The sequence below is a fragment of the Mustela nigripes genome, chromosome 10, assembly GCF_022355385.1.
Source record: "Mustela nigripes isolate SB6536 chromosome 10, MUSNIG.SB6536, whole genome shotgun sequence".
In the NCBI taxonomy this organism is placed as follows: domain Eukaryota; kingdom Metazoa; phylum Chordata; class Mammalia; order Carnivora; family Mustelidae; genus Mustela; species Mustela nigripes.
In genome coordinates, this window is record NC_081566.1 from 11,329,210 (window position 1) to 11,352,189 (window position 22,980).

Below are 22,980 nucleotides of genomic sequence, written 5' to 3' on the forward strand. Positions count from 1 at the left end.
CCCCCCCCCCCCCCCCCCCGCCGGGTCTAGCACCCAGCTACTTCTCTGGGTCGACTTGGGAGCATGTTTGGTAACAGGGTTTGTAAAAAGTGCATGTGTACTTTGTTGCTTTAGTATGTGCTGTAAAGAAACACATAGAATCAGGGGCGCCTGGGTGGCTCAGTGGGTAAAGGCCTCTGCCTTGGGCTCAGGTCATGATCCTAGGGTCTTAGGATCGAGCCCCGCATCGGGCTCTCTGCTTGGCAGGGAGCCTGCTTCCCTTCCTCTCTCTCTGCCTGCCTCTCTGCCTACTTGTGATTTCTGTCTGTCAAATAAATAAATAAAATCTTTAAAAAACAAACAAACAAACAAACATAGAATCAAATGATCATCAGCAATTGTGTTATTCCTGAGCATTTGGTTCAAATAAGTGAGCAAGTCATAAACTTCAACTCCTGGCCTCCCTGTCTTACCAATGGACAGTCTGCTTGGAGTTCATTCAATTTCCTGTTTAATACTTTTTTTTTTAAGTGAGCCTGCTATTGTCTTTTTTTGTTTGTTTGTTTGTTTGTTTTTAAGTAGCCATTCATATTCCTTTGGAGGTCTGAGAAATATTTCTGGATTACAAGGATATTCTCTGGTGATTTCTTTCCTTTTTTTTTTTTAAAGTATTTTTGCCTTTATTTCTTAAAAAGATTTTATTTATTTATTTGGGATAGAACGAGAGTGAGAGAGAGAGAATGCGCATGTGCACAGACAGGAGGAGCAGCAGGTAGAGAGAGAAGCAGACTCCCAGGAAGCCCAATGCAGGGCTGGATCTCAGGACTCCAGGATAATGACCTGAGCCAAAGGCAGTTGCTTAACCAAGTGAGCCACTCAGGCGTCACACTGCAGGGGTTTCTACATGACTTTAAAGGAGAAAGAGCCTCTGAAGATGCTCACCTTTGCCCCCTCCCCCCCGCCCCGTGTGTGCCTTTGTTGCTAAGGCTATCGGAGGCTTAGGTCAGTAAGGGTGAGAAGAAATACAGCATGAGTTTTCAAGGGGCTTCTCAAGTTTATAAAACAACGGCATTGCTAAAATAGCAGAGTAAACACGTAGCTATGCTTTCTAGGTACACAAAGTGATCGCAGTGGAGTTCTCTAAATTTTTACAGTAGAAGCTTCTAATTTACGGTTATGAAGGAGCCTTGGAAACGATCTGTTCCCAACGCTCCTTTTAGCTCTGCACCCAGGCTTCTCCAGAGAGAGTGCTCGGTTCTCTGCACGAACGGCACTGAATTGTTGCTTACCAAGAGGAGCCCTGGATTCTCAGAGGACATTCCTACATACTAGGTGGCCATCACATCTTAGCCCGGTCACTTAGCTTCTGCCCGGCAGCCACCTGTGCCTCACGGCCTCCAGGTTTGGCCACGGAGCTATAAATAGTGTTAACACCTGTCTATAAAACAAACAAATGTTTTAAAATAAACTGTGAAGGGGCGCATGGGTGGCTCAGTCAGTACGTGTCTGTCTTCGACTCAGGTCATGATCCCAGGGCCCTGGGATGGAGCCCCGCATCAGGCTCCCTGCTCAGTGGGAAGCCTGCTTCTCCCTCTCCCACTCCCCTTGCCTGTGTTCCCTCTCTTGCTGTCTCTCTTTCTCTGTCAAGTAAATAAATAAAATCTTTTTTTTTAAGATTTTTATTTATTTATTTTTTTAATTTTTTAAAAAAGATTTTATTTATTTATTTGACAGAGATCACAAGTAGGCAGAGAGGCAGGTGGGGTTGGGGGGGCGGGAAGCAGACCCCCTGCTGAGCAGAGAGCCCAATGCAGGGCTTGATCCCAGGACCCTGGGATCATGACCTGAGCCGAAGGCAGAGGCTTTAACCCACTAAGCTACCCAGGCACCCCAGAATAGCCATTTTCTTAATATTGAGAGACCAATATGGACATTTTTATTAAAAACAGTCCTGCCCATTATTAAGCAAAATAAAAAGAAATCACTGTGCTAGCTAGAACATCACTGTTCCACTAAAAGATAAGAGTAAAATTGAGTAATGGCATCTGGGTGGTTCTGTGGGTTAGGCATCTTCCTTCGGCTCAGGTCATTATCTCAGCATCTGAGGATCAAGTCCCATATCGGCCCCCTTGCTCAGTGAGGAGTCTGCTTCTCCCTCTGTCTGCTGCTGTCCCTTCTTGCTTGCTTTCTCTCTTTCTCAAATAAATAATATTTTTTAAAAAAAGTAAAATTGAGTAGAATGCAAAAGTGATCCCACCCAAAGACAATTTTTTATTGTTTAATATCAAATTGACCTTGCTTTAAGGTGAACTCATGATGTGAACTCCAAAGATATTGTAATATTGAGATTGTAATTTGTACCCTAAAATAAGGCTATGAGCATACCAGAGAAGAACTGTCCTTCTTTTCTTTTTTAATAGAGGCGATTATATTCATTGTGTAAATGAGCTAGTTTTCATTTTAACATTGATGGGCTCCACAGATGTCTGTGTCTGTGGTGACTGATAGGTGTGTGTCTGTGGTGACTAACAGGTATGTGTGGTAACACATGTGTGTCTCCAGTAACTAACAGGTATGTGTCTGGTGACTAAAAGGTGTGTGTCTGTGGTGACTGACAGATGTGTGTCTGTGATAACAGGTGCATGTGGTGACTTGACAGGTGTGTGTGTGTAGTGACTGACAGGTGTGTGTCTGTGGTTACTGATGGGTATATGTGTGTGGTGACTGACAGGTGTGTGTCTGGTGACTAAAAGGTGTGTGTCTGTGGTGACTGCAGGTGTGTGTCTGGGATAACAGGTGTATGTGGTGACTTACAGTTGTGTGGTGATTGACAAGTGTGTGTCTGTGGTAACTGACATGTGTGTGTCTGTGGTGACTGACAGGTATGTGTATGTGGTGACCGACGGGTGTGTGTGTGTGTGTGTGTGTGTGTGTGTGTGTGTGTGGTGACTAACAGGTATGTGTCTGGTGACTGACAGGTGTGTGTCTGTGGTGACTAAAGGGTATGTGTGTGTGGTGACTGACAGGCATGTGTCTGACAGGTGTGTGTCTGTGGTGCCTGACAGGTGGGTCCCATGCAGTCCTCACATGCAGTATCTTCCTGTCAGCAACTCTTTCCCCTGGAGGACTCAGGTTCACTAGAAACGTCTACTTGCCATGATCAGCGAGAAGACAGCAGACACCGGGATTTCCATTTTGCACCAGTTTACCCTTACTCTGTTCTCCTGTTCGCAGATGAAGTGGGAGGTGGTTCCTGTATTTTACTGGTCCTGCTGTGCATAGCAACGGTTTTCCTGAGTGTCGGAGGAACTGCATTGTACTGCACTTTTGGTGACATGGAGTCGCCCGTTTGTACAGACTTCGCGGACAACGTGGACTTCTATTACACTAAGCTACTGCAGGGAATGGCAGAACTGAAACACTGGATCTACCTCTCCTAGCGGCGCTCAAGAGGCACAGGCATGCTGGCAGTGAGAATCAAAGAGAGAAACTTTCTAAACAGCGTTTATTTTCAGAGTTCTGTAACATGCATCCCCTCCCCGCAGCAAGGAGCCCTGGACTTCCAGAAATGGCAGCTCGAAATGGTGATCCAGAGGCACTCTCAGAACAACCCTGAGGCACAGGGCGATCCGAGCATCGTGGATGGAAGGAATGGGCTTCGGAGAGCACGTCCGCCCGCTCTGTGCTGCTTCCTAGTGTAGCGAGCTACGCCCAGTAGAACTTCAAGGGCGCTGGTAGAGCCCCACCATTTTTAGCTGCCTCGTCAAGCTAATGGTTAAAGGACACTTGGTTTACATGTGTTGGTCCAAAGACATCGCTTCCAGCCATCACGCAATAAGTTTGTGTATAATCAAAAGGAGTTACCTTACGGTTTCATTGTCTTTTTTAAATTAGCTTTGGGAGCTGTGTAATTTAGGCTTTGTGCATTATTTCCAGATTCTGTTCTTCATCTGTGAGATGATCCGTGTGTGAGTGTGTGTGCGCACGCGCATGCGTGCATGTCTGTTTCAGATGGTTGTCATAAGCAAATACCTGACGTAGAATAACAAAGATGATCTTCGTTTGAACCTGACTACAGATATGTGGGCACAGATGGAAGGCTTAACTGTGGAACAGATGAGTTGTAGAAATCTTAGCCCCAAAATCAGACACTGTGATAGATCTGGGACAATTAATTTGATTAACTAGCCAGAAATTAATCACAGGCCTAGAGGTAAAGAGGAAAAACTAAAGAGCTCCCTCTAAGTCTTAGGCACCCGGCTTCATCATGGGTTCAGTGCTTCCTGAGGAATGAGGAGTGCCAGACCCACTTCTCAGTAGGTGAGCACCTGTTATTAGGTTCTGAGAATCTAGGAACCAGAATACAAAGATCCAGAAGATTTTAGTTCCTGCTCTAGATGTTTTAATTCTGGTCTTATGTAAAATAAACTACTTTGGCACATGAAATTAAATCATGATATATAATTCAGTATTAACAAATCACACATTCAGATGTTCGAATGTGCATTCGTATCATGGGCTTGATTTAGACCTCTTATGGGATCATTAAGCGAAAATTCAATCATATCTTTAATAGGTAAGTGTCTGATTTTTGTTTCAATCTGCCAGTTCAGTGGCATTTCCTTTTCTAAGGTACAGTGGTCTACCATTTAGAAAGCCTCACTTTGGCTTTTTATAGCATAGGCAGCCTTTTAACAGAAACAGAACACATGAATTCTAGTTTTTTAGCAAGTGACCATTATTTCATGTTTTTTGTTAGGATCACTTGAAAGAAAAAGGGAGAAATTACTTTCTAGTTGTTACTGGCTGGTACAGTACCTCCCTGTGTGTTTCTCTTATTTATTTAGATTATATGAATTTTAAAGGGCTTTTTATATAAGTTGGAAGTCTGTTGTTGAGCATGCGTTCGGTTATCCCGATGCTACGAATTTAATTGCTATGTACTTAGTGTTTTGATTTTCTACAATTTCGGTTCAGTGTACTTTTAGGCTTGTTCATTTTTAAGTCGGTGTTTTATTTTCACTTATAATACCGTTTGACTTGTCTCTATCATGTACCATAAACTGTAATATTTTCAAGGATTATAGATCAAAGATATTTATTTAGAAGTGTACAAGAGACTAAAATTTAGATTCCTTATACTTAAGGCTGATTTTATTAGAAGATTATTTTAATGTTCTATTATAAATTTTAAGAATTTATATTCAGATGGTATGTAAACTATGTAAAATGTTGATGGTACTATCTCATGTGGTTCTAGAAAAGACATTCACCCAAGTCTGCCGTGCGGGGCATCCCCATCAGAGACAAACCTCTTCTGTTTAACCCTTGTGATTTCTAGTTACAGGAATTTGGTGGTGGGGATTTCTGCCAGTTTTATGTCAAGATAAATCAGAATTTCCCTCCTGTTCACCTCTTTTAGGTCACTATCAAAGTCCTAAATAATCTGTAGCATCACATTTGCCACCAGGGCCACCCGTTTCTGAAGCCGAAGACCTCACACTGAGGCACAGGACTGAGACAGACTACCTGGTTCTCAGGGGCCCATTTGGGTGTCAGACGAACCATATGTGTCCTCACACTTCCCAGGGAGTGTGAGGTGAGCTCAGGAATATCTTGGTATCTTGACTTAAAATGAGCATGAAATCTCAACTAGAAAAACTTAGGGCAACTTTAAAAAAATGTAATAGTCATTTATTGCATGAATTGGAGTAATTCCATCTGGTGATTAAAAAAAAAAAAAGAAATTGTTATTTCACGCGTAAAAAAATCATCCGGTTTTACTACAATGTAATTTTTTCTCCCATTTGAAAGTACTGACAATTATTTGTAACTAATCTTCCCCAAAAACTGTATTTGAGGGTAACAGATCAAGCTTGTAATTTAAAATGACACCAACACAGCGTCTCCAAGAATTTCTTTGAGCCGTGGGGTACTGAGAAAAATGGCTTTAAAGCAACAGTGAAATGCCTTGAGAGGTTGGTCTGGCCCCATGAGCAGATGGCTGTCTATTTTGGGAAGTCTAAGAGGTCCCTACGTGAAAGCTCTTTTGGTTCTAAACCGTTCCCCTGTCTGCCTGACACAGGAACTGAAATTTACTCTGAAAACTCATTCCTTCGGATTTAAAAATCAAAATCCACTGGGCTGTGAATCTGTGTATTATGCCGAGAGGATTTGAAATTTGAAAGCAGGCCTTATTTTGAAAGGACAGGTGTGAACTGGGGCGTGCTGGGGCGGCAGGGTGCGGAGGGGCAGGAATTGAAAGAGAGTCAGGGAAGGTCGGAAAAAGACAGAGAAACCCTTTGGCTGTGAATCCGCTTGCTGAGAGGCTGGCTTTGTGGGCATTTACCCCCCAATTCAAAAAGAGACTGATTTTTGTCTCCCCACTGCCATGATCTGCCGAACTCTTGTGGATTTCTGTGGGTTTCAGTAATACTCATACACCCCTGGATACTTCCCCGCGCAGTGTGTGTAGTGTTTGCACCTGTATTTGTGTGATGCTTACGTCCGGAAACACACATCCCTCCCTGCAGGTTTGTATCTCCCCAGTCCCGTCTCTGCTTTCCATCCTGTCACGTTATCTGCACCCTCGAAAAGAACAAGTGCAATCAAGGCTTGGGCACAAATTTGGTGCCATCTGCCGTTTGAATAACCTCAGAGATCAACATCTATGGTGCCCCATGCACTAGCCCTATAAAAACTAAGGTAAGCTAAACATTTCCTGGAGAGTTCTAGGACAGTTTAGCTCTTCTTGGGTTTAGGGTGCTGAGAGACAGGGATCTCTCCTCCCTGGTTCTAATGAGAGGGACTCCTGAACTCAACTTTCTGCCCGTTGCCCTGAGATTGGTGCAGACCGTGAGCTGTGGCGGTTGCTGCTTTGCACCTCCACAAACGTGTGTGTGCCTGCCGCGGGCCTAGGACTGAGCTGGGTGCTGGAGCTCCAGGAACAAGAAATCTAGCAGCTTAAAGAAGTTAGTGTCCGGTGAGGCGCATGAGTTTGGGAAGGAGGAATCAAAATGAAGAAACTGAGGTTCTTGCTACCCGTGGAAATAGAAACTCGAGTTCATTCTCTCTGACCAGGTGTCAGCTCTATAAAGAATAAAAGTAAAATTCTAGGGCGCATGGGTGGCTGAGTCTGTGAAGCATCTGCTTTTGGCTCAGGTCATGATCTAAAGGTCCTGGGATCGAGCCCCACATTGGGCTCTCTGCTCAGCAGGGCGTCTGCTTCTCCCTCTCCCACTGCCCCTCACCCCACTCATGCTCTGTCTGTCCTTGGCTCACTCTTTGTCTCTCAAATAAAACCTTTAAAAGCAAAAACAAAATTGAAAATCCAAATAGCCTTGAATAACACAAATGAAAACCTCACAAAACTCCAGGTCCAGTAATTTCCTCAGTAATCACACCCATCTGACAAAACACCTCAGAAAGGAGAGTGTACTTGCCAGTTTGTTTCATGGGACCAGCATCACTCTGAGACCAAAACCAGACAAGACAATAAGAAAAAGTAGTTAAAGACCAACATCACTCGTGAACTTAGACACAGAATCCCTAATAAATACTAGTCAGTCCAATCTAACAACATACATGAGAAAATACAGCATTGAGACCAATTGAGATTAACCCCAGAAGTACCATGTTGTTTTCACATTCAAAAATCACTCAATATGGGGCACCTGGGTGGCTCAGTGGGTTAAAAGCTCTGCCTTCAGCTCAGGTCATGATCTCAGGGCCCTGGGATCAAGTCCCGCATCGGGCTGTCTGCTCAGCAGGGAGCCTGCTTCCCCCCTCTCTGCCTGCATCTCTGCCTACTTGTGATCTCTGTCTGTCAGATAAATAAATAAAATCTTTTTTAAAAAAGTCACTCAATATAATTTACTATTTCAACAAACAAAGGGAAACCATATTACCATACCAATAAGTGTGTACAGTTCATACACCATTCATGATAAAAACTCTGAGCAAACTAGGACTTCCTTAACTTGCTCAAGGGCATTTCTGAAAAACTCACAGCCAATATCAAATACCTAGTTGAAAAAGACAAATGCTTTTCTTCCTCAGGTCAGCAGCAAGGCAAAAATGGTCATTCTGACCACTTGTATTCAGTGTTGTACAGGGTCACCTACGAAAAGGCAAGAAATAAAAGGCATACCAACTAGAAAGGACAAAATAAAACTTTTTCCAATGACATGATTGTTAATCAAGAAAACCCTAAGGAATCTGTAGAATGCTATTAGAATAAGTGAGTTTAGCGAAGTCGTAGGAGGCAAGATCAATACACAAAAAAATCAGTAGTATTTGTGGGTACCAGCAATGAACCATTGGAACATGAAATTAAAAATTGCAAATAAATGAATCAAAATTCATTTTCACTTACAATAGGACCAAAAACCTAAGACTCTCAAATTTAACAAAATGTGTGCAAAACCTGTGCAATGGCAACTAGAAACCACTGCTGAAAGAAGGAGACCTAAATAAATGAAGAGACACAGACTGCCCGTGGAGTAGAAGATGCCATGTTGCGACGATGTATGTTCCCTCCAGATGGATCCGCAGACCTGTACCACCTCAAAGTCCTAGCAGTGTCTACGAGTGGACAGGCTGATTTTAAAATTCATGCAGGGTTGCAGGTGACTTAGAAGATAGCCAGTGAGGGGTGCCTGGGTAGTACAGTCAGTTGAGGTTCAGACCTTGGTTTCTGCTCAGGTCGTGATCTCAAGTTCATGAGATCGAGCTCCATGTTGGACTCCGCTCTTCACTCCCTGCAGAGTCTGCTTGGGATTCTCTCTTCCTCCCTCTCTGCCCCTGTTCCTGGAGTTCTCCCCCAACCTTTCAAATAAATAAATAAACCTTAAAAAAGAGAGAGAGAGAAAGAAAAGATAGCCAATGAAACCTGAGAACAAAATCGCAGGACATGTACTTCTTGGTTTTGAAACTCAGTGGTACGGTAACAAAACTGATGTGGCACGAGGACAGTCCAGACGTGTCTGTGTTTATGGGCACCGGAGATCCTCTACAGAGGCTCCAAGGTAATTCAGTGGGGCAAAGGGAAATCTTCAACACCTAAGGCTGGAACAACCACATGTCCTATTTGCGACCTTCACCTCACACATAAAAATTAACTAGAAATAAATGGATCCAAATGCAAATGCTAAAACTATGAAACTTCTAAAAGAAAATGAGAAAATCTTTGCAACCTTTGGGTAAGCAAAGGTTTCTTAGAACACAAAAATATATAAACCATATAAGAAAAACTATTTACTGAAATTTAAAAACTTGTACTCCTTGGGGGCACCTAGCTGGCTTAGATGGTTAGAGCATGTGGCTCTTGATCTCAGGGTTGTGAGTTCGAGCCCCACATTGGATGTAGAGATTACTTAAACATAAAGTCTTAAATAAATAAATAAATAATAAAAACGTTTACTCCTTGAATTACATAGGAAAATGAAAAAGCAGACTGAGGAACAGAAAAAATATTTGCAATACATTTATTCGATAAAGGCCTTGTATTCATAATATGTGAAGATCGTACAACTCAATATTATGATGAACAATCCAGTTAAAAATCTCTGGACACCCTTTACAAAAGAAAATACACCAATGGCTAATGAGCACGAAAAGATGTTGAATATCATTAGTCATCAAGAAAATGCAAATGGAAGCAGTGAGAAACCTGCTAGAATGATTAAAATTACCAAGACTGACTCTATCCCTGGGAATGCAAAGGTGGTCTGGCTTAAGAAAATTAATGTAATAATGCCTTTAATAGAACAAAGCAGAGGAGGAGGGACATGATTATCTAAACCAAGGCAGAAAAGGCATTTGACAAAAATGCAACATTCTTTCATCAAAAATCTCTCAATAACCTAGGAATAGAAGGGAACTTCCTCAACATGATAAAGAGAATTTCAAAAACAAACAAACAAACAAAAACCCTACAGCTAATGTGGTGAAAGACTGGGAACTTTCTCCTTGAGATCAGGATTCTACTTTTACTATTGCTATTCAACACAGTACGGAAGTTCTAGCCAGAATTAGATTCTACCCCCGCTCCAAAAAAGCATCCAAATTGAAAAAGAAGATGTAAAACTATTTGCAGGTGACTATATATATATATATATATATATATATATATATTCCACGAGAATCCATGAGAAAGCTACCAGAGCTAATAAATGAACCCATCAAAGTTTACTGGGTCCACAAAAATCAATTTTTTAAAAGAATTTATTTAGTTGTGAGAGAGAAAGAGTACATGAGCAGGAGCTGGGGCAGAGACAGAAGGAAAAGTAGACTCCCCACTAAGCAGGGAGCCTGACATGGGACTCAATCCCAGGACCCTGGGAACACGACCTGAGTGAACACCGACTGAGCTACCCAGGCACACCAAAATTAATCATTTTTAAATACCAGCAATTAAAATTCCAGAAAGGCAATTAAGAAGGCAATTCATTCATAATATAATCTACAGGAATAATAATAAGAAGAAGAATCGAAAAGAATAAAATACATATGAATGAATTTAGCCAAGGAAGAGAAGACTTGCATACCGAAAATTAAGAAACACCACTGGAAGAAATTAAAGAATATCTAAATAAATGGAATGTTATCCTGTGTTTATGGATATATTAAGATGTCAATACACTGAAAACAATCTACAAACCCAGTGTAATCATCAAAATTCCAATGGCCATTTTTTTTTTAGCAGAAATGGAAAGGCTAAATACCAAATTTATGTGGCATTGCAAAGGGGTACCAATAGCTCGAACAGTCTTGGAAAAAAAAACCAAAACTGGAGGATTCACATTTCCCGACTTCAAAACATATTATAAAACTACAGTAATCAGGGGTGCCTGGGTGGTTCAGTGGGTTAAAGCCTCTGCCTTTGGCTCAGGTCATGATCCCAGGGTCCTGGGATCAAGGCCTGCATCAGGCTCTCTGCTCAGCGGGGAGCCTGCTTCCTCCTCTCTCTCTGCCTGCCTCTCTGCCTACTTGTGATCTCTGTCAAATAAATAAATAAAATCTTAAAAAATATTCAAAACTGTGACATTAGCATAAGGATAAACATATAGACCAAAGAATCAAATTGAGAGTTGAAAAATAGACCCAAACATCTTTGGCCAGTTGATTTTTGATGTCAAGGACGTCCAGTCCATTCAAGGGGAAAGAATACTCTTCCCCAGATGGTTGTTCTGGGACAACTGGATTTCCACATGCAAAAGAGTGAGATTAGATCCCTGCCTCATACCATATACAAAAATTAGTGCAAAACGGATCAGTGGCCTATGTATGAGCTAACTCCGTAAAACTCTTAGAGGAAAACATGAAGGTGAATCTTCATGACTATGGATTTGGGAATGGAGTCTTAGATATGACATCAAAAGCACAAGCAACAAAAGACAGGTAAGTTTGATGTCACAAATACTCTAAGATTTTGTGCATCAAAGGAAATTATGGAGAAAATGAAAAGACAAGCCACAGGATGAGTGGAAATTGTTGCAGATCAAATATCTGCTAAGGGTTTAATATCCAGAATCTACACAGAACTTCTACGATCCAACAAAAAAATCCAATGAAAAATGGACAAAGAACTTGAATACACGTTTTTCTAAAGAAGATATACCAATGGCCCATAAATACGTGAAAAGATGCTCAACATCTTTAGTCATTAGAGAAATGCAAATCAAAGCCACAGTAAGATCAATGAAATGTCTACAACAACATGGGCAAACATGAACAACACTACATTATGAGAAACAAACCAGGCACGAGCAAATATTGTGCAATTCCATTTATAAGAAATGTGGGCAAATTCAAAGTGACATGAAGTAAAACAATGGTTGCCAGGGGCCGACGGAAGGGGAAATGGAATTATCTTTTAATTGTCAGTGTTTCTGTTTCGGTGCTGAGAAAGTTTTGAAAATAGAGAGAAGTGGTGATGGTAGTACAACACTGTAATGCATTTACTGTGACTGAACTCTACACCTGAAGATAATTTAAAAGGCAAGTTTTAAGTTACACAAAAGATAGGGCACCTAGGTGGTACAGTCAGTTAAACATCTGACTCTTGGTTTCGGCTCAGGTCGTGTTCTCAGGGTCATGAGATCAAGTCCTGCGTCGGGCCCCATGCTCAGTGCAGAGTCTGCTTGAGCTTCTCTCTCCCTCTCTCTCTCTCTGCCCCTCCCCCCTGCTCTCTCTCTGTCTCAAATAAATAAAGAAATCTTTAAAAAAAAAATTAAGTTACACAGGGAGACTGACACTGTAAAGTGGTGATGAGGATACGGAGTAACCAGATCCTAATACACAGCCAGTGGGCATAGGGAATAGTACCACCACTTTAGAAAACAGCTTGCACTTTCTTTCAGAGTTAAGCACACCTCTCCTGCACAACCCAGTCATTCCACATCTAGGTTCTTGCTTAAGAGCCATGAAAAGGTGTCCACACAAAAACTCACACATACGTGTTCATGGCAACTTTATCTATAATAGCAAATACGTGAGAACACACTAGTTCCCATCACTAACAGAATACTAGTCAGCAATAAGAAACACAATCTTGTGACTATAAAAGTGATATTGATTAATCTCAAAGTATTTATTCTGAGTGAAAGAAGCCAGTGACAAGAGAGTACATGTCTTATGTTTCCATTCATATAAAATTTTAGATGATGCAAATTAATCCACAGTGGCAGAAACAGATCAGTGGCTCACTGAGGGGAACAGGATGGCAGAAGGGTGGGCGGCAGGGGTCCCAGGGGCTACTTTTGGAATTGGTGGAAATGTTCTGTATCTTGATTGTGGCCCTAAGTTCGTGGATACATACGTCTTTCCAAATGCATTGGGTTAGACAATTTACACAGATACCGTTATGTACATAAATTATACCTCAATAGAGTTGTTAATTTTTTTGAACTCCAGTTTGTAGCTTCATGGCACCTGAGGGTGTTACAGGGGCAAGGGAACCCGTACTGTCTGTCTGAATACCTTATTCCTTTTCACTGCTTTTAGTTCATTAGGCTACAGAGAAAGGATGACCTCCAAGTACCACCCCTCATTTGTACAAGACCCAACTTCTCACGTGCCCACGTATAGCATGTTGCAATAAGGTCATCGTTCAAAATGCCTTGACTTCACCCCCAGTTCTGCTCGGAGCTTTTGGGTCCCTCTGGCTCCTTCTGAAGTATTGAGAGGGCGATTTAAACGGTGTTTGTCCTCTTCTCGGTGCAGCAGTCCGAGTTCCAAACCCAATCTAATTATAGATATTCTGTAAGGACAGCCCGCTTTCCCTCCCTCTGGCCGGAATGCATTGATCAAAAGTGAGGTTTTGTGATTTTATTGCTTTTCTTAATTGCCTCGGATCAAGGGTCAGGAAGGAGATATGCCTTCAGGGAGTAGAGAAGGCTCACATCATTTATTGGAATGATGACAGCCCCTGCTTGTTATTTTCTGAGTACAAGATTGGGGGTGGACAGACTCCATGCAAACTAAACAAAGAAGAAAGGTGTCCTTGCCTACGCTCTGGTGTGGATAGGAACTTGATCCAAAAGTGACTGTAAATAAAGTCACCAATCTGGTTTTTTGCCCCATTTCAATTTCTTCTCCATTGGAAAAACTAAATTGTTGCAGTAGGAAGAGTAATTTGGTCAACCCTGGAGAAGAGACTCAGGGTACAGGATCGTTTCGTGGTTCAGAAGAGCCAAAGAAGGCAGGTGGTCCCTGGAGCGATGATGAACGGGGTCCAGTAGCTAGATGTTCAGCCTGAACATCAGTTTCCTACATATGTAATCTCTCAAATGACATCAAGCTTTAAAATGTCCAAAGCATTCTGTTCTCCATCACTGAGAAAAGACAATGTGGATGTCTGTATTTGTTGGGTTGCAAGAGTTGGATGAAGTCCTTTGAAGCTGCCTATGCAAGTAAGAGGTGAATAAATGAATAGACCCATAGAGTGGGAAGCTCCCACTGTGCCCAAAGCCCCTTCTGAGTAAGAGACCACCGCAGGTGTTTCCTTCTCAACAAGTTGTTGTGTTTCATGTATTGTCACCGTAGAGCCCTGGCTGCAGTTGATTGAATTGGGGGAGTGGTACCCTAGGCTGATGTTCTTCTGGGAACCTGAACATAAGAGAGGATCATGAACTGGACAAGAATGGGTTCTTTGGAGAGTGTGGAGTCTCCAAAGCAACAAAGAATCAGGAGATTTAGTCAATGGTATCTGCTCAAAACAGATCACTTTAATTTGGGGTACAGCGTCTACATCCAGTCCTGGCAATGGGGAGGAACAGCCGTCCACTAGGCTTCGGGGAGAGCACTCAGGCTGGAGTCCCACAACAGCCCCTACAGTACAGAGTCTCCAAGACCTACTCTACACACAGTACAGGTCCAGGAGGCCTGGTTCTCGGGGACAATCCCTTATCACAAGTGCTCCTGAAATGAAGGGACCCGCCAAGGGGTCTATTCCCTGCGAATCCAGAGAGACTAGCTCTGCAACAGATCTCGTGCGTGAGCACTTCCTGGCTGTGTCAACCCTGACCATTTGACTCTCTTGAGTCAGAAACGAAACTGGGATCCAAGCAGCTTTGGCGACTTCCTTAACGGTCAAGATCAGCAGAGCAAAGGAAAGAGTTTCTATGTCTAAACAAGAAGCTGGGGATATCTACAGGGCTTATTCCCTGGGATTGCTACCGCAGCCCCCTTGGATGTCAGATAAATACAGCAAATGCTCAGTTATTGCATGAGATGTACTGAGAAAGGACTTGTGTATCTGAAGATCAAATCTAACTGGGCATCTCATATTTTTCTTGCTAAATCTGGCAATCCTATCAGGGCCACCGTGTGATACCAGTGCCGAGGGCCAGAGGGAGAGGCTCATCAGGGCAAGAGAAGCAGAGGGGACTAGACAAGAGGAGCTCTGGGAAGCAGCTCTCAGAGGCCCTTTCTGGATTCCTGAGGCATCTGCAGTGTCGTGGGTCTGTAAACCGAAAACACAGCATCAGCACAGCTGTGGGATCAATGTGTCTGCAAAGGGGCAGCAAATGGCCAGAACGTGGTGGCAGAGAAGAGAGATGGCCGATGGTTTCCATTTAGTTTTAGCTCTTGGGTTATCTTGATCTTACTCGGGCCTTGTTCCAGATATAAGATTCCTGGCTGCACCGAGCCGAAGCTAAATGATTCATTTCCTCCCCTTGTGCAAAAAGATGGTTTTTAAATTGGTATATTCCTGGGCTTAGCTTTTGATTCCTCTGCTCTGCACCAACGACCGTCAGCCCCTCTGCCTCCTTCTTTTCCCTCAGCGAGACCAGCTTCTCATGACAAGGCGTTTAGCCTTCTCTGTCTGACCTTCCCTTCAGGATAGCAAACCCCATTTTCTGTTAAAAATGATTACTCACAAATAGAAGTACATTAGTATTAACTCTGGCCAGAATCCATCTGGTCTCTTCCCTTCTGCGCAGAATGACACATTGGCAGAAAGGCAGGAAGAGTAGGGTCAGGGAGCAGGCGGGGCTGTGTCCCTGCAGGGACACAGCCTGTGTGCACAGATGTCAAGCTCCTCGAGCAGAGTGAGCTTTTCTCTGTCCTGGGAAGTACCCTCCGCAGCTCCTTGGCCACTGCCGATTTTAATATAGGCCACAGGAAATGCCATGTTTGCCTACCGGTCTGCAAACCATCCTGGATTTGTCAGAGAATAAGACAAGTAGGAATAGAGAGGAAAACAATAATAGATAATAGAATTTTAGAAATCATGCATATTGATGAGTACCTGTGTGTGTGTGTGAGTGTGTAAATCTCCCCCACCCCCCATTTAACTAATTACTACTCAGTCTAGCAAGGTATGAACACTTAAGGGATCAATAATTTAAATAACAGTCAATGCTAATGAGAAATGCTGAAATGGTTACGGTACAAAAACGACACAACACAGACCTGAGGGAGAGCAAGGTCTGGGGGAGATGAGGGAAATCTGTCTGCAAAAGCCTTCCTAGGGACAGTGCTTGCATGGCCAACAGCCCTCGGCGCAGCTCCGGCATTTTGCTTCCCTGGAGGCTCAGAGACCGTTCTCCTGGGGAACTTTCCAGAGCCACCCTTCTGTGACCTCATGGGCTCAGCCGTGTCTTAGCTGCGCTGGCTGTGGGACGCGAGCCCTTTCTCCTCCTCCACTTCTCAACTACTCCAGGTCCCATTTGTAATGGAATTGCTTTTTCCCTGCACGATTTCCACTTGGATTTTTTCGTTCTTCCGTGGATTACTACAGTAAAAATGAAATGAAAAATTTTCCTATTCCAAAAAGGACAAACTGGGACAAGTCAGATGCCTTCCGAGATCTTAACAAGAGGGAAAACCTGGTTTTCAGTTCCTGGGTGCCTTTCTGAGACCTCACTCTCGCCTCGCACAGTTACAGGGAGGGATGTTTTGTAGGTGCTCGGAGATGAGCCCAAGAGCCCTGGAAAGCACAAGGCCGACTGGAGGAGGGCTGGGAGCTAGGGCTGGCAGGGCGCAGAGCCTGTCTTCAACACCCACCGCTGCGTTTCCCAAAAGCCAGTTAAGCCGACGGGGAGCCTGGCCCTGGAGAGTGAGTTTTCTGCCCTCCTTGGCAACATTTCTGAAATCTGGAGATGGTGATGAGAAGTGATGTGTGTGATTTTCCCTGTGTTCTCATGGGTTGTCGACAGAGCTATTGAGGGGCCATCTTCATGCTGGTCATCTTTCCTGGTCCCCGAGCCGCCTTGTGCGTGCCTGTGGCTAATCACGGGGGGCGAGGGGACCCTTGACCTTGAGCTGGTGCAGGTGTCTTAGAGCCGGCACAACACGAGGAAACGTGAAGGAACCCTGGGAGGGCTGACACGGCGGCAGGTGCCCTCTGGGGTGGGGAAGGGCGGGCACCTACGCAGCTTCCGAGGTGCACCTGGCGCTGGAGGGCTGGGGAGCCGGGGACAAGCCGGGAACAGGCTGGGGACAGGCGCTGAGAATTCTCACCCAGAGGCGGGAAAGAGCCTGGTTGCCCCGAAGGGGTCCCTGCCAATCAGCACCAGGCACTCCCGTCTCCACCAATCAGAACTTGCGCCCCCACGACGGCCGCCAATCAGAACCAAGCAGGGCTGTCTTTAGGGTTTACATTGAGGAGAACTTTGTTTTTAAAGATCGCTGGCGAGTCTGGAAAACAAAGGGCAAGGTGATGGAGAGAGGCAGGTGGAAACCACCCCTCCCTTCCTGCTGACTCAGGAGGCCTCAGGATGCCGCGATCTGGACACGTGCAACTGCCCTGTTCCCCTTGCTTTCTCCTTCCAGCCCCCCGGCTGGTGCTGGCCGGGAGTGTGTGGTTCGGCTGCAGTCCCACTGCGGCAGGAGCATTGTCCTTCAGGTGCCCCTGCTCCCATAAAGCCAGATGAATGGAGAGCCCTCCGGACAGCCGACCACGTCATCGGTCTTTAAGGGTCTAAAACAGCGCAGGAATAAGTTGACGGGGCGCCTGCGTGGCTCAGTCGGTGGAGCGTCTGCCTTCAGCTCAGGTCATGATCACAGGGTCCTGGGATCGAGCCCCGCATCGGGCTGCCTGCTCAGCAGGGAGCCTGCTTCTCCTTCTCCCTCTGCCTGCTCCTCCTCCTGCTTGTCAAATAAATAAAAATCTTAAAAATAATAAAAAAAAATTGAGAACATGGCACTTCAACTCTGATGTTCATGGGACTCCTAACATTGCAGGTAAAGAAAATTGTTGCTATTCCCATTCAGTGAACGCAGCTTATTTCCCCTCGATATAAAAATACCTATTTTTCTTAAAAAAAAAAAAAAATCTTGTGCCATCCCCCACTCAAAGGCCCCAAGTCATTGCCAATTAATGTTTTTGTGCAAATGAAATTTAATTTTGAGGGAGCTTGAAGGGGTCAGGGAGAGACTCGTATGTTGGTTATAAACATAAAGAAAAATTTAGGGACACCCCGGGAGGGAGGCCCATCAGTTAAGTGTCTGCCTTCAGCTGAGGTCATGATCCCAGGGTTCTGGGGTTTCGAGTCGCTCATCAGGCTCCGTGTTCCGCAGGGAGCCCATTTCTCCTTCTCCCAGTGCCCCTCCCCCTGCTTGTGCTTTCTTTCTCTCCGAGAAATAAATAAAATATTAAAAAATTTAATGTTTATTCTAAGAAAATAAGTCATACAGCTGCTTTGGTTTCCAGGACTTCTGTGCAGGAAGAGATTTGCACATGAGAAAAAGAATTAGGGGTCTAATGGATGGTCATCAAAAGCCAATAGTGATAATGTCTATGAGCTAATGACATGATTCAGGCTGCATTAATGAACATTTCCTGGATGAAACCAGGATTGTACGGTGAACACAGTGCCCTTGGCGGAAAGCCCCGATGTTGCCTCTGCGGCTGGGACGCTCAGGTGACACAACTCAGTGACCCAGCTCCAGCTCCAGCTGGGCTGTGATGACTCCTAGGGAGGATCCCTCCCCAGAGCTCTAGGAATCTGTTTCAGAAATTAGCTCCATGACAAGCTCACCTTTTTGCTCAATGAAAGATTCCAGAGGTGCCTGGGTGACTCAGCTGGTTGAACTTCTGACTCTTGATTTCAGCTCAGGCCATGATCTCGGGGTCATGAGATGGAGCCCCACCACGGGCTCCACAATCCATGGGGTGTCTGCTTGAGATTCTGTCCCTCCCCCTGATCATGCTCTCCCTTTCTCTCTAAAATGAATAAACAATGTTTAAATACCGAAAAACAATGCCAAGACTAGGTGGGTCTTGACTGAGCACTTACTCTTCTGCCTACTGGTTAGAAGCTTCAGGAACTGCCTCAGCCTTCCGAGAGCTGTCTCTCCAAGACCACACACCTACTCAAGCGGCCCACATTCAATGACGGATCAAAGCCACCTCAGCCCAAATCAGGACAACTCGGGAAAGCCTCGAGCTCCAGAGATCCCTGTAGGTTGGCCAGGGCCATCCTTACTGGAGCTCCACTTCTTCTGCCCACTCTAGCTTTGGTCCACTTTCTTCCACAGTGTTGATCCAAAGGATACTTCTCATAAACAGCCTGCCTGCTAACCAGCATTCCAGAGTCTGAGTCCCGGGGAACCCAGCCTGCAAAGACATCGTGCCAGCTCTGTTCACACGTAAAGAGCTGCCTTCAGAACGTGGACGAAGATTTTGTTCAATCCACAAAGCTTTCTACCAGTCAAAGCTGCCTGAGATGAAAGAGGCATCCCCATAAAGATGAGACATTCAAAGGAGAGACAGATGTTCAGAGAAAAACATGACTGGGAAGACGAGGGCGAAGTGAAGGTGTGGAAATCAAGAATCAGCTAAGTGTCTGACTCCTGGTTTTGGGTCAGGTCCTGATCTCAGAGTCATGAGATCAAGCCCGGTGTGGGGCTCCATGATCAATGTGGACTCTGCTTGTCCCTCTCTGTCCTCACCCCCCAACTCGTGCACGCTTGTGCATGTACAGGCATGCTCTTTTTTTCAAACAAATAAATAAAACCTTTTCTAAAAAAAAAAAAAGCATACTAAGGGTCAGATAGACTGGATGTCCTCCAGAGTACCTCCCTCCCTACAAGACCTTAATACATGGGCACCTGGGTGGCTCAGTTGGTTAAGCACCTGCCTTCGGCTCAGGTCGTGATCCTGGAGTCCTGGGATCGAATCCCGCATCGGGCTCCCAGCTCCATGGGGAGTCTGCTTCTCCCTCTGACCTTCTCCCTTCTCATGTTCTCTCTCACTCTCTCTCTCTCTCAAATAAATAAATAAATAAAATCTTTGAAAAAAAAAAACTTAATAGATATAGCAGTTCACTAAAGCTGCCATAACAAGATACAGCAGACAGGGTACAAGATACAGCAGAAATATGTCGTCTCACAGTTCTGGAAGCTCGAAGTCCACTGTCAAGTTGCCCGCAAGCCTGGGACCTCTCCTCTTGACTGTGATCTTCCTGTCTTCGGGTGGTCCTCCCTCTGTGTCTGTGTCCTGATCTCCTCCTCTGAGGACACCAATCACAATGGGTTGGGGCCCAGCTGCAGGACCTTGCTTTACCTTAATTACCTCATTCAAGGCTCTATTTCCAAACACAGTCATCTTCTCCGGTACTGGGAATTTCAGCACATGAATGTGGATTGGGCCACAATTCAGCCTTAACAACAGGCCTAAGGCCGTATTGCATCCCAGATACCTGTTAGCACGCATTCAGCCCTGTCTTATGATAAAAGACCAAAGTCAGCATTTAACTGCATGAGATGGGGTTGGACAAAGTCATGTTTGAGAGAAATCCCTACTGTTACAGAAGTTTAGCTTCTAAATGAGTAGTTAGTTGGTAGCCTTTTAAAGACAATGCTGCCTTCCTAAGTCTAGTAGCTACGAATATCATTATATCCACCCTATTTAATCCAGATAATCTAAATATTGGCCAGAGAAGCCAGAGCGCACACAGACAGACAGACAGACAGTCACACACATTTACACTGATATATGTTCACACATAAACCAGACATCATACCTAAGGAACAAGGGAGATCTCTAGAGCTAATGGGATAACTGGATTTATCTGGGAATAGTAACTTAGTATAGTAAGAAAAAGCCTATGACAATGGCTTTATCTCTCTCTCTTTTTTTTTTTTTTTCCGGAGAGTTATGGGTTTTTAGAGAAGAAAGTAAGTGAATCTTTTATTTTTTTTTTAGGTTAAAAAAATATTTTTAAAAGTTAACATGTGCATTAAAGGAAGCTGAAAAAGACACAAAGCAAAGAACAAAGTCATGCATAATCCCAAGCAGTTTACAGTTCACTTCTCGGGCCCATGTGTGTATCCACTTAAGTAAGCATTTTTTTTGTAATTAAGATCACACAGTTACGTATCATGCTTTTTTACACATCATGAATATTTACCATTTCATAGTCCCCAAACTACAAGTATTTCGATAACCAAGAATACACTACACCAACTCCATCTGAAAGGGAAAAAAATGCAATCCTGCCTTTTTTGGTAACAAAAATTTCGTAGGAGACGAAAACAGCCACAGGCCTCTAAATGAAGATACTGGCAGAGTCACAGTTACAATACTGCCTTCCCCAATGTTCAATTAAAACTGAGACATGAAATAAGAGAGTACACAACATATAATGCTGAGAGACAGAATCTTAACGAGACTCCACACCCAGCTCAGAGCCTAATGTGCAGCTTGGGGCTCTATCTCACGACCCCAAGATCATGACCTGAGCCAAAATAGTTAGTCACTCAACCGACTCAGCCACCCAGGTGCCCCGATGGCTTCATCTCTTTTATTCACTCAATATTCATTTATTCACCCATTCAAACAGTATTGATTGGGTTCCAACTACATGAAATCATGTGCTAAAGGATTTGGGAGAAACAGCCTTCTTAAAACCCAAATCCTGTAATGATGATGCCATAAAGCATGGGCTTTGTTATCATAAGGATTGGGCTCAAGACCCAGCTCCCTCCCATGTCCTCTATACGACCGTGGGCAAGTCACTCACCCCCTCTCAGCCTCAGTATCCTCATTTGTACGATAGGAACAATGATAACACCTTATCTGAGGGGTCCCTAGGTGCCAGCTCGGGAAGCTTTTGCCCATTCTCCGTAACTGCCATCAGTGTCCTCCAAAGCACCTTGACTAAGTGTGAAATCTAACTAAAACCAGCGCCTTTACCTAGCACTTGTGTCTTCCTCTTCAATGAGATGGCAACCCAGGGGCTGGGTGACTCAGTCGGTTGGGTACTGACTCTTGATTTCGGCTCAGGTTGTGATCTCAGGGTCCTGGGATCGAGTCCCCCATCAGACTCCGCACTCAGCTGGGAATCTGCTAGAGATTGGGTTAGGGTTAGGGTTAGGGTCCTCTCCCTCTGCCCCTCCCCCTGCTCTTTCTCTCCAGAATAAATAAATAAATCTTTGGGGAAAAAAAAAAAAAGATGACAGCCCTGGAGACTCTCCCAGATTGAAATCTTTGAGGCACTAATTTGCCTGATGTACTGTGAAAATTAAATGAGGTAATGCATGCAAGATGCTTTCTCATGTAATTGGACGGTAGATGTTAGCCATTATTAAAGCCTTTTATGCTAAGTACCACTAGGGTGTGGTGACTGCTTCATCCGGATTTCCCCTCATCCATCTCAGGACACCCACCGTCCCCGACCCCAGGCAAGACAAACTTCCACAAGAATTCGAAACGATGGTTACATGGAAGTGTCATAAGGATCCAGGAGGAGAAAGGATCACTTCGAAGTTTTTGAAGAATGAGGAATAGTTTTGTGGAGGAGATAAAATTTGTTGTGGTCTCTGAGAGACAGTTTTGTGGAGGAGATAAGATTTGTTGTGGTCCCTGAAGGATAGCAAATCCAAATGGAAAGACTGGCATAGACGATGGTATGTAGATGAGGAAGAGGAAGGCGTGTTTCTATTCTAGGCAAGTGCCCTCACTGGGAGAGAATGTGGGCTCTTTGCTGGGGTGCAGTGGGCATCAGGGCTGGGAGGGGACATTGGTGCGAAAATCCAAAGTGTCCTTCTAGTCTGGAGAGGCTGAGGTTGGGATCAGTACTCAATGAGAAACTGCTGAGAAGTCCAAGGTGACAGGTGAGATGATCAGGCGCTTTGAAGAGGAGCACCTGGGTGGCTCAGTCAGTTAAGTGTCTGCCTTTAGCTCGGGTCAAGATCCTGAGGTCCTGGGCTGGGGTCCTGGGATCAAGCCCTGTGCGGGGCTCCCTGCTCAGAGGGGAGCCTACTTCTTCCTCTCCCTAGCCCCTCCTTCCACTCCTACACGCCTTCTCTCTCAAATAAGTAATTTTTTTAAAAAAAAGATTGTATTTATTTATTTGACAGAGATTTTATTTATTTATTTGACAAGTAGGTAGAGAGGCAGGCAGAGAGAGAGAGGAGGAATCAGGCTCCCTGCTGAGCAGAGAGCCCGATGCGGGGCTCGATCCCAGGACCCTGAGATCATGACCTGAGCTGAAGGCAGAGGCTTTAACCCACTGAGCCACCCAGGTGTCCAATAAGTAATTTGTTTTT

The 22,980-nt window shown here is 44.4% G+C and overlaps 1 protein-coding gene across 2 annotated transcripts in view; it reads left to right on the plus strand.

The window, feature by feature from the left end:
- Positions 1-5,879, plus strand: part of CNST (consortin, connexin sorting protein) — a 113,296-nt gene extending 107,417 nt beyond the window's left edge. For both annotated transcript variants that reach the window (XM_059412569.1, XM_059412570.1), the window contains exon 11: positions 3,214-5,879. In XM_059412569.1, the coding sequence (XP_059268552.1) occupies positions 3,214-3,419 (206 nt within the window). In that variant the 3' untranslated portion in view covers positions 3,420-5,879. The remainder of the gene's footprint in view (positions 1-3,213) is intronic.
- Positions 5,880-22,980: the final 17,101 nt, after the last annotated feature.